Genomic DNA, 18,187 nt, shown 5'->3' with positions numbered 1-18,187 from the left:
TTAAAGAATCCACAGCAAATAAACTTGAGAAATAAGAGTTTATGTACTTCAAAAGGGTTGTTAGAGAATATAATACATTTCATATAATACATCATATAATACATTTATTCATAAAATAATTGAAAAAACAGTGGAACAAGAATTTGATTCCTATTTGTATTGTTGTTATTATTATTATTATTATTATTATGATTATTATTTTAGATATTCAGGATATTTTCTCTTAAAACGTAAGTATTATTACCTTACGGCAATTTTCTTAGGAGCTGAATTTGTCAGCAAAGCAAGTCATTTTGCAGGTGTCCTTATCAACTTGTCCAGATTTTCTGCTTATCCATTTCAGAGAATTTCAAAGTGCTAGTCAATGTATTGTGTCCTTTCAGATTAGAGCGAGTGAGTGATTGGATGTGGCGTTTGAACGTGCTATATTTAGAGGAAGCAACGAGGTGTAATCATTGAATATTAACTCACCTCGTCAAGCATATTATGTCTTAATTTCTCCCCATGTATTATTTTAACCATATTGAAGCACTTTGCTCAACATCATTTTAAATATGTATTAGTACCAGGTGTTTCTGCATTGTTACTGTGCTATGGCTCTGAGACTCTTCCTTGTGCATTGATGTGTGAACTGAGTTATAACGCTTCTAATTGAATATATTAAATCTGTTGCATGATGGACATGCAATTAATTCACCTTTACCCTTGGACAGTAACTTGTTTCCAGCTTGAAGCATGTAATCCTGTTCAACTTTATGTAGTGCGTCAGGGATATTTGAAATGCAGTGCTGTAGTTTTTATAAACATGTTCTTCCTCTCACGGCATGATTAATGTCCTCTGTGTCCTTTGTGATCTGGCGAGTTCGGTCTGCCCAATCCTCCTGCTGCAGAGGTCACTTGGGCCAGGGCTGTAGATGCCAGCTGAACAGATGTATCATTGCGTGGGGTGTTGGCACACCACACTGCCAGTTATTAAAGTAGTAAGAGCCCTGGAATTCACACCTCCCAAAATGCCCTCACGTGCCAAGCATATCTTTATACACTGCTAAACATGCATATTGCACCTGTTCCATTTGCACAGGTGTCTGAAAGATTTGCAAGTCTAACCACTGTGACCAGACAGGATGGCTTTAAATGTTTCCGTCACCAAAATCAGTGCCTTGAAAGCATTTAACTCGCAAAAATGTAATCTAACAAGAATATTACACAAACTATATCTATAATATTTCATTTCACAATACAATAATCATTGTATTTTTTTATTTTTTATTTTTTTCTGGCACTGTGAAAACATTTCACTTGAACAAATCTACAAAACTATTAAAGTAACCATTTCTTATTTTAATATTTCATGACACCATATAATAATAGTAGCAATAATAATTGTGAAATATTATAAACAAGGCAAGTGGGTATGCTACAGGTGTATAAATATGTAGCCACTGGTGCTTATTGGATACATGAGAGGTAAATATCAGATTAAAAACAACATTTTCCAAGGCAAAAAAATAAATAATAATAATTAAAATAAAACGATAAATGGAATATATTAAACATTTAAAATTAAATTAATAGAAAAAAATAAAATAAAATAAAATAAAAAATATATAATAATGATGATTTACTACAAGAAAATTCTCCTTATATCAGAGTAACTTTGTACCCTTAATTCTTTCCATGCCATTGACCAGTTGACTCTTAATTCCTGAGAAAATGCTTTAATGCCATTTTTATGGGTTTCTTTATCACTTTTATGCAGAATATGCATAATATGCATCTCCTGAACAACAAGTAAGTATCTCCAGATCAAAACACAGTAAAAAAAGAAGCATACAATCTCATTATGTAAGATGCAATCATCAACAATAAACTGCATATAAATCAAAACGGTCTAATCTTACAGAGTGAAATGTCAAACCAGGAAGTGTTAAGGATTATGCAAGCTTTGGGGTGTTCATGGACTCGCTCTGCTTTGCTCATTATACTGAAACGGATCCAGGTGTAGTCTTTGACAAAAGCACGATTTTCTCAGCTTTTTTTCCTTTTATGAAGCTTACCCACATAGCCTAAGTATATGTGTGTTTATGCTTGTGTCCCAGGCATGGAGAACTCTATCGATGTTGCCCTGTACTCTGGTCTGGCTGCGGGGGTGATTGCTGTGGTCGTCCTCATCGTGGCCATCACCCTCTACAGGAAGAGTCAGAGCGAGTATGGAGTGGATGTCATTGACTCATCTGCTCTTGCTGGGGGCTTTCAGTCCTTCAACTTCAAAACCACCAGACAGGGTAAGAGTTCAATGTAGATAAATTGGTTCGGTTAGATTAATTGATTCATTGTGATTGTGAAGTTCATGCTCTGCTAGTCACAATAATAGGCTAAGCCATAATGAATATTCATACGATTCCAAATAAAGACAGACATACAGATTCACAAGCTGTAAGATATATGCTCATATACTTTTATTTCATGGTAAAACAGTAAGATGTGGGACTGCTTCCCCTGACCAAACACACATTCTCACCCAAAAAATGGCATGCTACGCTGACTTCAATTCTGCCTTTTTGTCAGCTGTGCTGACATCTTTTGTAGATAAGATCAAGTCTATAGTCATATGACCCACATTTGGTTCCACTACACACGTCCATATTACCTCCGCTGACACTTCTGGGTCAGAGAAAGTGATAGCCATCACCCTACAGGATAATCAATCCTGGCTACTTGTGACAGCACAGTGAAAGGCTGCGACTAGCAGCTTGTTTATTGTGCTCAAGGCCTGGGACGGCAACACCCTTCTTTTCCATGCAACAGGAAAGAAGGGGATCAAGGCTCAGCTGAGCTGCATCTGTCAGGTCATCAATCCTATTTAAAAAGGCCAACTTTCTCCCCGCCTCCCACTGCGCCCTATTCCAACCGCCAATACGGTTCCCGTCAGTGCTCGCAGGAAAGACCAAACCCCTTGCAATGGAAACGAGAACATGTTAGATGTTCATTTAAGGATTTGGGATGCAGAATGATAAATAGGAAGCTTCACTAAACAATAGTTCACTAAACATTTTGAAAGTGGAAAAGTTCCAAATTGGAGCCAAAAAGGTAGGTTTTGTGTTATTCATTATGTGCTGTATCACTTTTCCTTTTAACTTGTCTCACAACATTATATTTGTTGCAGTTTTCTCAGTGTGTGTAATTATAATAAAGCTTCTGAAATATTCCAGCCGACTCTCTAAATCACAGGTAGCAGTATGAGACTCCAGACCTTTGACCGTCTGTCTGCTCTTGAAATCTCATCCACTGAGTCATTTTAATCATGACTCTAATTTCAGATCTTTCCCTGCAAGGTGCCCACTACATGCCTGTTTCATTAACTCCTGTCATCCTGCTTCCTCATCCTTTAATTTTACTGTCATTTTAAAAGATTTGCTGTCCCACAGTGATCATATCCTTCTGAAGAGATATAAGAGGAAAATTCAATGTTGTTGCTGGTGAGAATTTAAGAATTTGAACCATTTAATATGTTGTCATTTCTTTAAATATCTGGTTAATCTAAAACCACGTTCAGATCTCTTCTATATGTAGTTGTTTAAGAGGAAAATTATTCCAAAAATAAAGATTTATTCTCATGTCATTCCAAACTTGCTTTAATTACTTTCTTCAGTGTAACACAAAAGAAGATATTCTGAGAAATGTCAGTGCAGTCCAACATCGTTTTGGACAAGACCAATTTACTTTTATTGTATGGACAAAAACAGTGAAATTATTCTTCAAAATATCTTCTACAGTTACAGAAGAAAGACAGCCAATAAAGGTTTGGAGCAACATGAGGGAGAGTAAATGATGAGATAACTTTAATTTTGGGTGAATTAACCATTTAAAAGGTAATAAAAGATGTTTTGACAATTCCAAATGCGAGTATGCACAAAGTCCCTTTCAAGGAAAGCCATATTTGCAATGTGTCCATACAGCTATTTGAGCTATTTAAGTCCTATCTATTTGAATCTGGGAATCCTAAAATCTCATAAATTGTTTGCAGAACAATTAAATAAGATCTCTCAAATTAGCAAAAAATATCTGACATCAAATGTCCCTTAAATGTAGTTTTTTTTTAAATAGCGTTAAAAAAGCATATTTTTCAGGCTAGATCAGCCAATGCGCATGTGCAGTCCTATGCCTGAGTCATAGGTTTCTATGGTTTCTATTTCTACAGCCTCTATAGTGACGCAATGACATCAATAAGCATTTGGCTTTTTTACTTATAAGGCGGGACGTATTCTGCCATATTGTGTGTTGTGGTTTCATAAGTAATAAGAATGAACCGTCTTTCTATTCCTTTAGTATTTGGTATGCAGTAGCATATTTCCTAAATTTCATAATTTTTCCACCACAATTTGTTCCATCCTGACACCTTAGAACTTTGCAGGACCAGTCAAATTTATAATACAAACCTCTTGTCACTCTATAGAAAAACCTTGACCTGCCCAACCATGGCTACTAGAAATATCCCAAACGCCTGACACCGTTCAGCCCAGACTGGGGTAATTAACGGTTTTCCTAAAAATAAAGAACCATTAGCCTCCTGCCTCCCACCCCTCACTGTGCAGCAGCTGGCCAGCAAGGACTAAGTGACTCAAATGTTAGAGCTACTTTGGCACCGGGATGAATCGTGGGGTCTCTGATACAGTGTGTGTCTGCCTTGGACTGGAAAAGGTGAGAGAGCAACAGCGAGAGATGAAGACCCCCTTCTAAGAGCTGTTCTGAGCCCAAGCTGGGAGGCGACAGATTAAAAACTTGAAAAACAAAAAGGTCACTTAGACATACTTCATATATGTCTTCATTTATTTGCTCTCTCACTTAATTAATTTTATGGCAAAGCCAAATCCCTAATGAAGCCACTGGCGAACCAATGATAACTGTGGTAAAGGGTGATGATAAGCCATTTACGGATGTGGCTGTTCACAAACATTAATCAATGCATGAAAGCAGCTGTTTCCATGAACAATCTACTTTGACTAGTAGTCAATAGCATGGTAGCAATTAAGCTAAATTCTAGAAAAAGGGTCTGCACTGTATCTTTAATTATAAAGGTTTAAAACACAATTACATTGGCTGTTCAGGCCAGGTTGCATAATCTAAAGTTTTATGCTCAGAAAGTAGTTCTGTATGTATGTATATACACACCTTATGTGTGCAGATATTTAAGAAACATGAACATTTTACATACTTGTTTCTCTGAAAAACAAGAAGCAACGATTGAGTTCCGGGTAGAGATCAGGGTTTAGGTGATGAAGGAATAAGAAGAAACCTCTGTCTTCTTGATGGACTGACAATGCATCAGTTAAAATGGACTGTAACGTTAGAAAAATATGGAATTAAAAATCATCTTTCATGTGGTTCGATTTTATAAGACCAAGAATTTAACAGTAAATAAATAAATAAAATACATCTAAATAATTTAGTTGGTGCCAGCCAGAGCATTTTTTCTCACATACTTAAAATTGTCCATTTCACTTTTTATATTTTTCAAGAAAAGACATTTTTATCCTTTTTTCAGCACTCTTAGAATAAATATTTTAGCCAAAATAGTAAATTTAATATTTAATTCTTTTTTTGTTGCACGCCTTGATTTTTAAGCCATGGTCTGCCACATTGGAATTGGCATGTCAGGATGGCATCTTAAATTCATCTTTTCCCCCCCTTTTTTTATATATATATATACCTGTATTAACAAATCTTATAAAAACTTTCAAAATATCAAAGACTGTCTTTTCATCTCCCCAGGCAATCCACTTCTGCTGAATTCCTCCATGCAGCCCGATATAACTCTCGGCCAGACGTACAGTGGTCCAATCTGCTTTCAGGACTCCATAGATAAAGAGCTCTTTGACCCCCTGCCAGACAAGGTCAAAGTTGAGAGCTCCTTTATGGTTTCATTAGGTGTGGCGGACCGGGCTGAGTACCATGTGAAAAACCACCTGGAGACCCTCCCTGCTAAACTTCACTCAAACTACAGCACAGTAGAAGGAAAGAAGAAGACCACGATTGCTCCCAATGGGCTTCACACACCCGGGAAGACTCGGTTGAAAACAAGCGCTGTGTTTGGGCACCCGGGTGGCCGATTGGTCATTCCAAATGCAGGTGAGAGAACCTTGTGTTGAAAGGTTCTTAGGGCAAAAGAAAAACTATACAGGAAAACATTTTCAGTTTTAAGTCACTTTAGGATTTTCATGATTTTAATATTTTACATAAAATATTTTTACTTGTGCATGTGAGTAAGACTACATAAAAACAACTATCGTTATTTAAGTACACATGTAAACTTATCTATATGTTAACTGTAATAAATAAGTATAGATGAGGAAAATAATTACAAAGTAAAATACAAAAACAAATTTAAGCATTAAGAAATTCTGTACATATTCAACATTTAAAAATACACACACACACACACACACACACACACACACACACACACACACACACACACACACACACACACACACACACACACACACACACACACACACACACACACACACACACACACATATATATATATATATATATATATATATATATATATATCATATACTGTTATATATTTTATTACAACTTATAAAAAAAGTTGCAATACCTTTTATTACGTTGTAATACAAATAATAATAAAAAATATATATGTGTATATAATATCAAATATTTTAATTTGTAAATATATGGAACTGGAATCATTTATTTGTTTTATTTTTAAATTGTATTTAAGTTATCTAAATGTTTATTGTGCAGCTGTATTTAAGCACTGATGTTAACGGTGTTGGTTTTCTAGGAGTAAGCTTGCTGGTACCTCACGGGGCGATTGCTGATGACACCTCTTGGGAAATGTACATGCTCATAAATCAGGGGGAGTCTAGGTAAGACTGTCGACTGGTACATCTGTATCACTTTCATATTTTTCTTAACAGTTCAGCCAAAACATATTTATTTTATTTTTTTGTCTCAAAAATAATTTGAATTCAAATTCAAAAGTATTTTGTTAAAGAAGCTTTTAACAAGACCCAACATTATAGAGTAAACACAGAAATGTTACACAGAAATGTTCAAATTGTGGATGTATTTCATAAAAATGTATGTAACCCTCTTATCATACCAAAATAGAGACCCATATAATAAAAAAAAGGTTTGAATAGCAAAATAGTTGAGCTATGTTCATAGAGTTTCTGAGTACTTACCTTTTAATGTTGAAAAACGCATTATTTGTATTCATTTAGGTCATTTAAAGACATTTCTGTACATTCGATTTCACCTTCCACCTGTTTACTATTGTCTTTCAAGGGCATACCTTAATACAGTTATAGTTTTTTTTTTTTTTTTTGCTGTAGGAAAGACAAAAATGTCACTCTGCTACTTATACCACTGATGGAAAAAATTGCGTTAAAAATAACTAAATATGTGGGAGAGAATTGCTAGAATGTGACCACATTGTTAATGCACTGTGTATCATTAAATGCATATTATGTTTAGTTTACACTGGTATATTAGGGTTTATTAACAGTACTGTGAAAGGTTATATATTTGAAGTCAGATCTACAGCTTGAAATGGTTACACATTAAATGAATAGATACAAATTAGGTAAATTAACATTTCACATACATTGATGTACATGCATTGCAAATTATGTTATATGTTTGCACTTTTTGGTATTGGGATGGCGTCTGCATTATAGGAAGAAATAATACAATTACAAATGATTACCGAATGAAAATATCAGAGTTGGCTTTTATCACCAAGACTCCCTTGCCTTAAAGTGAGATCTGATTATGAATATTACAGAGTCTGACTTCACACTGGAACGTGTACTGCCATAAAAGCAGTGTGAAACAAGTAGGATTCTCACTTGATGAGTTATTGAACTCTTTTCTGTGAAAAGCTGAAGTCTGATTATGTCAGAAGCCGTGACTTGATTTTTCTTCTGTCATGTCAAACATGAATTTCACAGAAGTGAATCTTTTTTATCCTGATCATTGAGTGATCATTTTATGGGAGTTGTTTTAGCATATGTAGGTTATGGTTTACACCCCCACCTGGCTGTTTCATCATAAAACTTTCTTGAGAGTTTTTGAAGGTCTTACATTTTGACACGTTGTGTATTATGTATTCTTAGCATGTAAAGGTAATGACCCTGCATGAGACTTGATGTGTCTCTGGAGACAATATATCTGTTGCACTCTGCCCAAACCTGACGGAGATCATACACATCTGGCTGTTATTGCTCAGACTGAATAAATCTTCATAACGGCACAGGATGATGGAGGAAATGGTTAAAACAAATGAGTGTAAAATGAGGACATTATATGTTGTCATTTTGAGATCATGAATTTAGACCAAACCCTTGAGTTCAAGGTGCACTTCGTAGGTTTATCAAGTTTTACTTGTAAATAAAGAATTTTAAAACTTGTAAAACTTGTAAAAAAAAATTTTTTTTACTTTCGTAAATGACGTACAATTAAGATTAATTGCTCCTGTCATATCATGGAATGGTTTGTGACTTGTCAATCTCCTTCCAGGTATGGAAAACAAAAACAAAATGTACCTTTTCATACTTTTCATAATTTACTGCAGTTTCCAGTTGAAATTAACACTAGAGGCAGTAAAACGGCAACAGCTTGTATTCCTTTATAGACATGATTACAGCCATCAGCAGAATATCGATTAAGGAAGACTCCTTTCCACACGGTTTCTTGCACAAGAGCCTATGTTAAGTTTTTTTTGTGTGTGTGGTTGGGTGGTCAAATTGTGGGGTCCAAAGGTACTGTATATTTTGCACAAGAGTTAAAGCTGTGACTTCCTCAAGGTACCGTGTAATCCTAAATAATATCAAAATATTGAATTTCAAGAAGAATTCTTCTAATTCATAACTGAAATAGCATTGTAACATTTTTATCTTAGTTTAGTCTAATATGACAAACCAACCAAGATCACCAAGACTCGTTGACTTTCTTCTGTGACACATAGTTAGAGAAGTTTATCATTGAGCTTCTCTTTTCCTTACAATGCAAGTGGATGGGGATAATCCGGCTGCAAAAAGCACAAAGAAAACCATATAAACATCCACTGAAAAAGTAGTCCACTGTGAATTAGTGCCCTGTATTTCAAGCCTTCAGAAGCCATATAACTAACTTTTTGAGAGACAAGCTTACATTTAGGTTGTTGTTCACAAATTATCTTGCTCGACAGTCATTATTTACTTTCATTGTATGAAAAAGAACAGTTTGGACATACTGCTATAAACTCCTTTTGAGTTCCACAGAAGAACGAAGGTCATTTAAGTTTCAAAACACATGAGGATGAGAAAGTGATTATGGACTTTTCATTTTTGTGGAACTATTCCTTTAAATTAAGTTACTGATCAATTTTCTACACTGAAGTTAAAAGTCACAGTCAGATGTCTAAAGGAAAGAATGAATGCATAATAGAAGCATTAAGTCCGCCTGTCGCCTCCTACAGTGTCAGTTAATGCACCAGCGCTCTGCTGCTTGACCCCCTAGCAGTGACTCATCAGTCTTTTTAAATAATGCTTCTCAATACAGACCTAGGAGCTTGCAGGATGAGACCCTTGGTGATGAGGAGGAGGAGGAGGAGAGTAGTAAAAAACATGACAACACTTAAGGTACAAGAGTGAAGACTTTACATTTAGAAGTGCAGTTCCTCATGCAAACCAGGTAATCTGCCTCTATCCGCATGACTCGCATGAAAAATGCAACTGGTGTTGTGTTGCAGTGAAGAACTGTTTACATAGAGAAATTTGGTTTTCTATGATGTGAATATCAGAGAGGTCTGTTAGTGAAGTGTAGCTTTTAACTACTTTCCTGGCATTGCATTACAGTTTTATCTGTTTTAATCCTTTTAAACAAGAAGGATATTATTTGAATCATGTAAAGACAATAAACCTTTTGATTAAGTTGTTCAAATACACACTATAAAGAAAAGTTAATTGAAGGTTTTTGCCTTGAATGCCAATGTCAAACAGATAGAGCTGAGGCATTTCAAACATTCATAATGCATTGTCCTTCATACAGTCTCTTTTAGAAACCTGAATGATGTTTGAATTGCATTGAAGTTCCTACAGACCTGACATGCCTGAATAGTAATTAGATGTAAATAGAAGAACACTTGGAGAGAGTTTGGAAGAGGACGGACTGATTGGCTGTAAAGAGTGGTTTAGTCCTTATTCCCTCTTCAGCAAAGCTGAATTAATATAGATTCAGATAAGCTGAAAAAGCTTTAGGCATCCTTTGGGCATACTGTAAAAGTCCTTAAAGCGAGGTTCTGTTGATGTGGTACTCCTAGGCTTTCAACATTTGTAGTGAATTTTATATTACAATGTGGTTAGTTGGAAAGATAGAACAAATCTTTGGATATACATGCACTTTGGTAGCCTGACGTGGTCATACTCAATTCTGGTCAGAATATGAGTCTGAAACTGCTCCATTGGGCTGTGATTATGGGGCGTGTTCAACCGAACTAGGAAAGACATTAATTGGACAGACCTACAACCAATCAAAGCAATGAAAAGACGCTTTGTCAAATGTCAACAGAGTTCAACTGCACTGTGTTGCCAAGTCCGTGTTTTTCCCCCCGCAGGTTGTTTTCTATGTCCGCGGGTTGAAGCGACTATTATGTGATGTATAGACCCATGAGTGCGAATGTTAGCAGGCAATTTTCTTTCATTCGAATACAATCAGCGTTATATGTAAATATGACATGGCTAATCCAATTAAGCTATATAATGGCAGTGAATGGGAGCTCAAAATTTGAAGCTCAAAAAAGTCCAATCCATTATAAACGTACTCCACACAGTTCCAGGGGGGTTAATAAAGGCCTTCTAAAGTGAACCGATGGGTTTTTGTATGAGAAATATCCATATTTAAAACATTATGAAGTAAAATATCTAGTTTTTTTGCCTTCTTACATATCGATGACTATTCGATTTTTATTGCTAAACAATAAGAATATAAATAGTGGCACATATTTTATAGATCATATTCAGTGAAAATATGCAGTGTTGTCAACCAGGAGGATTCTCCTTCCTTTCTTTTTTTACCTCTAAATTTACATAAAAGGCCAAAGCCTTCATTAACTCTTTCTCATTAATGGGTTTTCTGTTATGGTTTAAAACCACAAGGAAAAGATGGAAGGTAGCGATAATGGCCAGAAGATCATAAGCAATGACTAATGAATATTCAGGAGCTGGTAAACGACTCCAGTGCCCTCAGAGAATCAGTAGCTTCCCCTAAATCAAGGTTCTTCGAGTCGTGTTTGTAAGGATTCTTTAGACTGCAGACGTGGCCGTTTTTATCATTACAGTATTTATGCAGGGTAGCAAGGGTTGCAATGTATATATCATGTTTAGTTTTCATTTATTTTCTGATCACTTTTTATTGATTTAGCTAAATGAGTTCACTATTTTAATGATTTATTAATATAGCTCAAACAGTTGAGGATAGCGATGGCAATGCCAAGGTCATGGGTTAATTCCACAAGAATTGCATGCACTGATAAAATGAACTGCATCCCTTAAATGCAACGTTATTTGCTTTGAACAAAAAGCATCTGCCAAATGCATACATTTTATTTAAGTTTATTTATTTATTCACACTACTGCTCAAAAGTTTTGAGGGTTCTTTAATGTTTCTGAAAGAAGTCTCTTATTCCACCAAGACTGGGTTTATTTGATTGAAAGCATAGCAAAAACAGCAATAATGTGAAATATATATATTTTTATTTGATTCAAATTTATTTTTCAGCTTGTTTCTACATAACAATTTGAAGTAATTAGTTATCAGAGGTGACTGTGTCAAAGTAATGTCCGTATGTAAAAAATAATTTATGTTCATATTTCATGTATGTCCATATTTCATGTATGTCCATATATCATGGATGTCCATATATCATGTATTCACTTAGGCAGAAACAATGATCTCATAAAGCAATTATTACAATTTGTGATCATAATGATTACAATATGTATAAAAAATGTCACTATGTTACTTTATTTTTAAATATTATCTTGTGTCTCCATCAATGCATGTCTCCATCAATGCATCTCTCTCTCTCTCTCTCTCTCTCTCTCTCTCTCTCTCTCTCTCTCTCTCTCTCTCTCTCTCTCTCTCTCTCTCTCTCTCTCTCTCTCTCTCTCTCTCTCTCTCAAATGTTTTTTTTTATTGTTACAAAATCTCAATATTCTATTTCCATAAATGCTGTTCTATTTTATTCATCAAAGAATCCTGAAAAATATACTGAGCAGCACAACTGGGTTTTTATTTTAGTGACACATGAAGGCCAAGTATGGTAACATGGGTTACCATACTTGGCCTTCATGTGTCACTAAAATATTGAAATTTTGTAACAATAAAAAAACATTTACGGTCACCTTTGATCTTAAAGGGTTAGTTCACCCAAAAATGAAATTGATGTCATTAATGACTCCCCCTCATGTCATTTCACACCCGTAAGACCTCCGTTCATCTTCTGAACACAGTTTAAGATATTTTATATTTACTCCGACAGTGTAAGTGTATGCACACTATACTGTCCATGTCCAGAAAGGTAATAAAAACATCATCAAAGTAGTCCATATGTGACATCAGTTAGTTAATTAGAATCTCTTGAAGCATGGAAAATTCATTTTGATCCAAAAATAACAAAAACTACGGCTTTATTCAGCATTGTCTTCTCTTCCACGTTTGTTTTCAAGCCTCAAATAAAGATTCAAACGGTTATGAATCAGCGGTTTGATTAGCTTTTGTGCGTGTCAAACTGCTGAAATCACATGACATGGGTGATCCAAATCATGAATCAATACACTGATTCATAACCGTTTGAATCTTTATTTGAGGATTGAAAACAAACACGGAAGAGAAGACAATTCTGAATAAAGTTGTAGTTTTTGTTATTTTTGGGCCAAAATGTATTTTTGATGCTTTAAGAGATTCTAAATAACCAACTGATGTCACATATGGACTACTTTGATGATGTTTTTATTCCCTTTCTGGACAGGGACAGTATAGTGTGCATACACTTAAATATGCTCTCGGACTAAATATAAAATATCTTAAACTGTGTTCTGAAGATGAACGGAGGTCTTACGGGTGTGGAACAACATTAGGGTGAGTCATTAATGACATCAATTTCATTTTGGGGTGAACTAACCCTTTAATAAAAGTATTATTATTATTATTATAATAAAAAAATTCTCACTGACCCCCAAACTGTTTACTTAATTATTTTGAAATAAATAATGACAGGAGTTTCTCTTGAAATTGTCAGTGATGTGTTAATATTTATCTTGTTTTGCTAGTGCCCAATCAGAGGAAAGGTGTGAGATTCTGTTAGGGCCAGAGATCACGTATGGACCTCCGGGGCTGAACCTGTCCTATCCTGTTGCCATGACGATAGCTCATTGTGCTGAAGTCAGCGCTGAAAACTGGAACATTAAACTCAAGAGACAAACCAAGGACAAAAAGTGGGAGGTAGGAACAAAGACATGACTTCTGTGTTTTTTACTGCGTGTTCATCTTAGATTCCTTTCAGTGTGACTCATAAGTTTGTTACATTTAAAAAACATTGTTGATTATTATCATTGGGCCAATATAATACAATGCACTGGCAACCTTTGTCAACATAACATTTAAAAATGATTTAAAACTTTTATCAGCTAAATATGTATCACCAGCCCCTGACGATTAAACATTTTTGATGCCGGTTAGATATATATATTGTGATACAGATAACCTGCAATGTGTGCCATGAACCAATTATAAGTTAAATGCATTTGAACCACATCCTTGTGGCAGCCTTTGGAGCTGTGAGGGTTTAAAAAATGTGTTGATTAGGCGATTTTGCGCTTTCGTCGAGATCCAGGGACAGCAGCTCCTCAGAGGAGGCTACGGCAGTGAAGTGCTCAAGGAAAAAACAATTACAGCCTGTAATAGCTGCGAAGACACACAGTTCATGGCAGTCAAACAGCGGGAGCATCAGGGCAAGGCGTCCCATCAGACCCAGGATATATCGATCTGGTTGTACTAGTGGACCACCTGAAATAAGAGCTGACACGAGGCAATCAGGACAGGAGTCATGGATGGGACCTCCCTCCTGAGACCTGACCCTACTACAATCACTTACATTTGTCCTCGTCCAATGTGTTTTACTCTGGTGTCAGCCTCTGAAAACCTAAAACTGTCATCTTAGTCTGAAAGTTGATGTATTAATGAAATTTTACTGTAGCGTCACACAGTTTGTTTATTGTAAGCTGCTAGCGATATTGACGATTAGATAATAACCTTCCTTTTGTGTCTGACCACCAGCGCAAGTCATTATTTAGATACATTTCAGATTGTTCCAATGCACGGTACTTATCCTTGAGATTGCTTCCAGCAGTCTTCACGGAAACGCATTTGCTGTCAGAGTTTTTCCCTCGCTTTTAACAGTTTTATTTGAACCAGTGACAGCTCCAGTGTTGGTGATGGCTGAAGTAATTACATAAAAACTGCCGGCTAAATCACTGACTGAAAAAGACTGCAGTAGTACAAATTTCAATCCCTTCCACATGCGCCACATCTACTTTTTATGAGTTTACAAAGGGTGGGTTCTCCAAGGAGGTTATTCTGTTTGATATTTATGTTGCTTTGAAGAACTGCAGTCACATAAATAAATGGTTGTCTGTCAGAAAAATGAAAAGAGCCTGTATTGTATGAATGTCTGTGCTTGACTTGATGTTAGCCTAACCTTGTCAAAGAAATACAGAAGTGGCCTCGTAGATTTGTGATTTGTTAGTGATTCTATGTCAGTGTGGCGGAGTGAATTTAGCTTTTTCTTTCACCGGCTGATTACACAGTTACACTGGAAAAAATACTGGCTGAGGTGAGATTCTTTCAGACTCTTGAGATGAAAAAAACACATCTTGCAGCAGCTGGAAGTCTGTATTAAAATGGTTCTTGTATGTTTCCATACCAATGAGAAACCTCTTAGAATTTCAATTTTAAAACTACATACATGAGATGTTTTACTGGGAGCCCCATTTCACTTTCAACCTTTCATAGCATAGGACGCTAAAACAAATCCACTCCTACATCTTAGTGAAATTATCATTAAAAAATAAAATAAAATAAATGTACCCTTATACATTATAGTCTAATTTTCTATGATAAAAGAAAATCATGTATTCCCTTGTATATTATGGGCTAATTTTCTATGATAAAAAAACAAAAACAAAAAATTTGAGGGAGAAAATGAGACCATAATAAATAAGGGTACTACCCTTATTTATTATGGTCTCATTTCCCATGATAAATTTACACTTTGTAGTCAGATTTTTAACATATGCAAGCTTATTAGCTGATAAAAGTATGATAAGGTTAATTAACTCGAATTGCTAATGTTTCCTCCAGTTTTATTGAGATAGCGCAACTGCTCCATTAAAGGGATAATTCACCTCAAAAATGACAATTCTGCCATCTTTATTCACAATCATGCTGTTTCAAACCCGTATGATTATGTTTAAAAATGTACTGGTGGTTCTTTTCCATACAATTAAAATGAATCAGGACTGAGGCACAAAAGCCCTCTCATTTACTCACCCTCTTGTTGTTCAGAACATGTATGACTTTTGTTGTCTTTGTGATGGTAAGAAAATGGACTTAAAGAGGATTATTTGTGGGTGAATTATCCCTTCAAAGGGTTTGTTCACCAAAAAATGAAAATTCTGTCATTAATTACTTAACCTCATGCCGTTCCAGACCCGTAAGACCCCCGTTCATCTTTGGAACACAAATTAAGATATTTGTGTTGAAATCCAATGACTCAGAAAGGCCTCCATTGGCCACAATGTATTTTCCTTTCTCAAGTCTTATAAAAGGCACTAAAGACGTCATTACAACGTTCATCTCACTACAGTAGTTCTACAATGATTTTATGAAGCGACGAGAATAGTTTTTGTGAGCAAAAAAAAAAAAAAACGAAACAACTAAACCATTTTCATTTTCATGCACTTTATACCAAGTTTTCATAAACTATCAAACATTAAATTAAGAAGTGTCTGTCTGATTTTATGAGCAAGTCATGTTATTTAATTTTGGGTTCACAGGAAATAATGTCAGTAGATGATGAATCAACCACCTGCTATTGCCTGATGGACTCTCATAGCTGTCACTTGTTGCTGGATCAGCCGGGCTGTTATGCACTAGTGGGGGAACCCGTCACTGATGCCACCATAAAGAGACTAAGGATTGCTGTGTTCGGCAGCATGGAAGCCTCCTCCATGGACTACAGCCTGCGAGTGCACTGTGTAGATGACACACCACATGCCTTTCAGGTGAGAGCTGGACGGTCAACATATGCTCACGTTACTAAAATAGAGAGCAACAGTTGGGTTCCTGGTGGCGTATTACATAAAAAGCTCCTAACTTTAGAATCCTATTTTATCTTTGGTAACCATGGCAATTTCAGTTAGGACCTCATTTAGGGCAAAATCTGTTTTAGAATTTATCTATGAATAAGAAAAGGGTATTACAGAAGCATCCTTACTCGTCCAAAAATCCTAAAAAAATATCTTAACTTTAGGGTAATTATTTGAAAGCCAACTGTAAAAATCACATAACAATAGCCGTGTGAGCACATTTATTACATAATGAAGAACAGCGGTGTTTGACATTGGAAAGACTTGAAAACCCAAATGATGTGTTGCACTTTGACAACAAAACATAAATAATTACAGATTCCCGCAAAATCAAGCTTCAAAACTTAAAAACTGCAGCAAAACTTCTCTTTCTGAAACACTCCAGTTTAATCTCTAGAGTTTACTTCACAGCAGCTGCTTGTGCGTCATTGGTTGCTTTGTAACAGACCTGAGAGTTAAACTATGGAGCAGTTAAAGATTTCCTAACTTCAGATAAGATGAGATTTTATAAGATATGATAAGAATCTCAAAGATTTGGTTCTGTAATACGAATTTGTGAAAAATCCTAAATGAACTTGCCAGATCTTAACTTAAGACTTCAATTTAAGAAATTTTCTGTTACACATCCCCTAAAGTACAAATTAATTTTCTCCGTAGTGGAATTGATTTTTAGTTTATAAACTCTTTATATATATATATATATATATATATATATATATATATATATATATATATATAGGTCCTTCTCAAAAAATTAGCATATTGTGATAAAGTTCATTTATTTCCATAATGTAGTGATAAAAATTAAACTTTCATATATTTTAGATTCATTGCCCACTAACTGAAATATTTCAGGTCTTTTATTGTTTTAATATTGATGATTTTTGCATACATCTAAAAAAAATTAGCATATTTCATCCGACCAATAAAAGACAAGTGTTTTTTAATACAAAAAAAGTCAACTTTCAAATAATTATGTTCAGTTATGCACTCAATACTTGGTCGGGAATCCTTTTGCAGAAATGACTGCTTCGATGCGGCGTGGCATGGAGGCGATCAGCCTGTGGCACTGCTGAGGTGTTATGGAGGCCCAGGATGCTTCGATAGCGGCCTTAAGCTCATCCAGAGTGTTGGTTCTTGCGTCTCTCAACTTTCTCTTCACAATATCCCACAGATTCTCTATGGGGTTTAGGTCAGGAGAGTTGGCGACCAATTGAGCACAGTAATACCATGGTCAGTAGACCATTTACCAGTGATTTTGACACTGTGAGCAGGTGCCAGGACGTGCTGAAAAACGAAATCTTCATCTCCCTAAAGCTTTTCAGCAGATGGAAGCATGAAGTGCTCCAATATCTTCTGATAGCTAGCTGCATTGACCCTGCCCTTCATAAAACACAGTGGACCAACACCAGCAGCTGACATGGCACCCCAGACCATCACTGACTGTGGGTACTTGACACTGGACTTCAGGCATTTTGGCATTTCCTTCTCCCCAGTCTTCCTCCAGACTCTGGCACCTTGATTTTTGAATGACATGCAAAATTTGAGCAACAGTCCAGTGCTGCTTCTCTGTAGTCCAGGTCAGACGCTTCTGCCGCTGTTTCTGGTTCAAAAGTGGCTTGACCTGGGGAATGCGGCACCTGTAGCCCATTTCCTGCACACGCCTGTGCACGGTGGCTCTGGATGTTTCTACTCCAGACTCAGTCCACTGCTTCCGCAGGTCCCCCAAGGTCTGGAATCGGTCC

General features: G+C 35.9%; 1 protein-coding gene across 1 annotated transcript in view; it reads left to right on the top strand.

The window, feature by feature from the left end:
- Positions 1-18,187, top strand: part of unc5db (unc-5 netrin receptor Db) — a 201,457-nt gene that overhangs the window by 167,582 nt on the left and 15,688 nt on the right. The window contains exons 8-12 of the mRNA XM_067438934.1: positions 2,100-2,285; positions 5,773-6,129; positions 6,815-6,899; positions 13,347-13,518; positions 16,131-16,358. Coding sequence (XP_067295035.1) covers positions 2,100-2,285; positions 5,773-6,129; positions 6,815-6,899; positions 13,347-13,518; positions 16,131-16,358 — 1,028 coding nt within the window. The remainder of the gene's footprint in view (positions 1-2,099; positions 2,286-5,772; positions 6,130-6,814; positions 6,900-13,346; positions 13,519-16,130; positions 16,359-18,187) is intronic.

The sequence above is a fragment of the Pseudorasbora parva genome, chromosome 3 (assembly GCF_024679245.1).
Source record: "Pseudorasbora parva isolate DD20220531a chromosome 3, ASM2467924v1, whole genome shotgun sequence".
Classification (NCBI taxonomy): domain Eukaryota; kingdom Metazoa; phylum Chordata; class Actinopteri; order Cypriniformes; family Gobionidae; genus Pseudorasbora; species Pseudorasbora parva.
The sequence above is the reverse complement of the archived record's forward strand: the minus strand, read 5'-3'. Positions and strand labels throughout refer to the sequence as shown.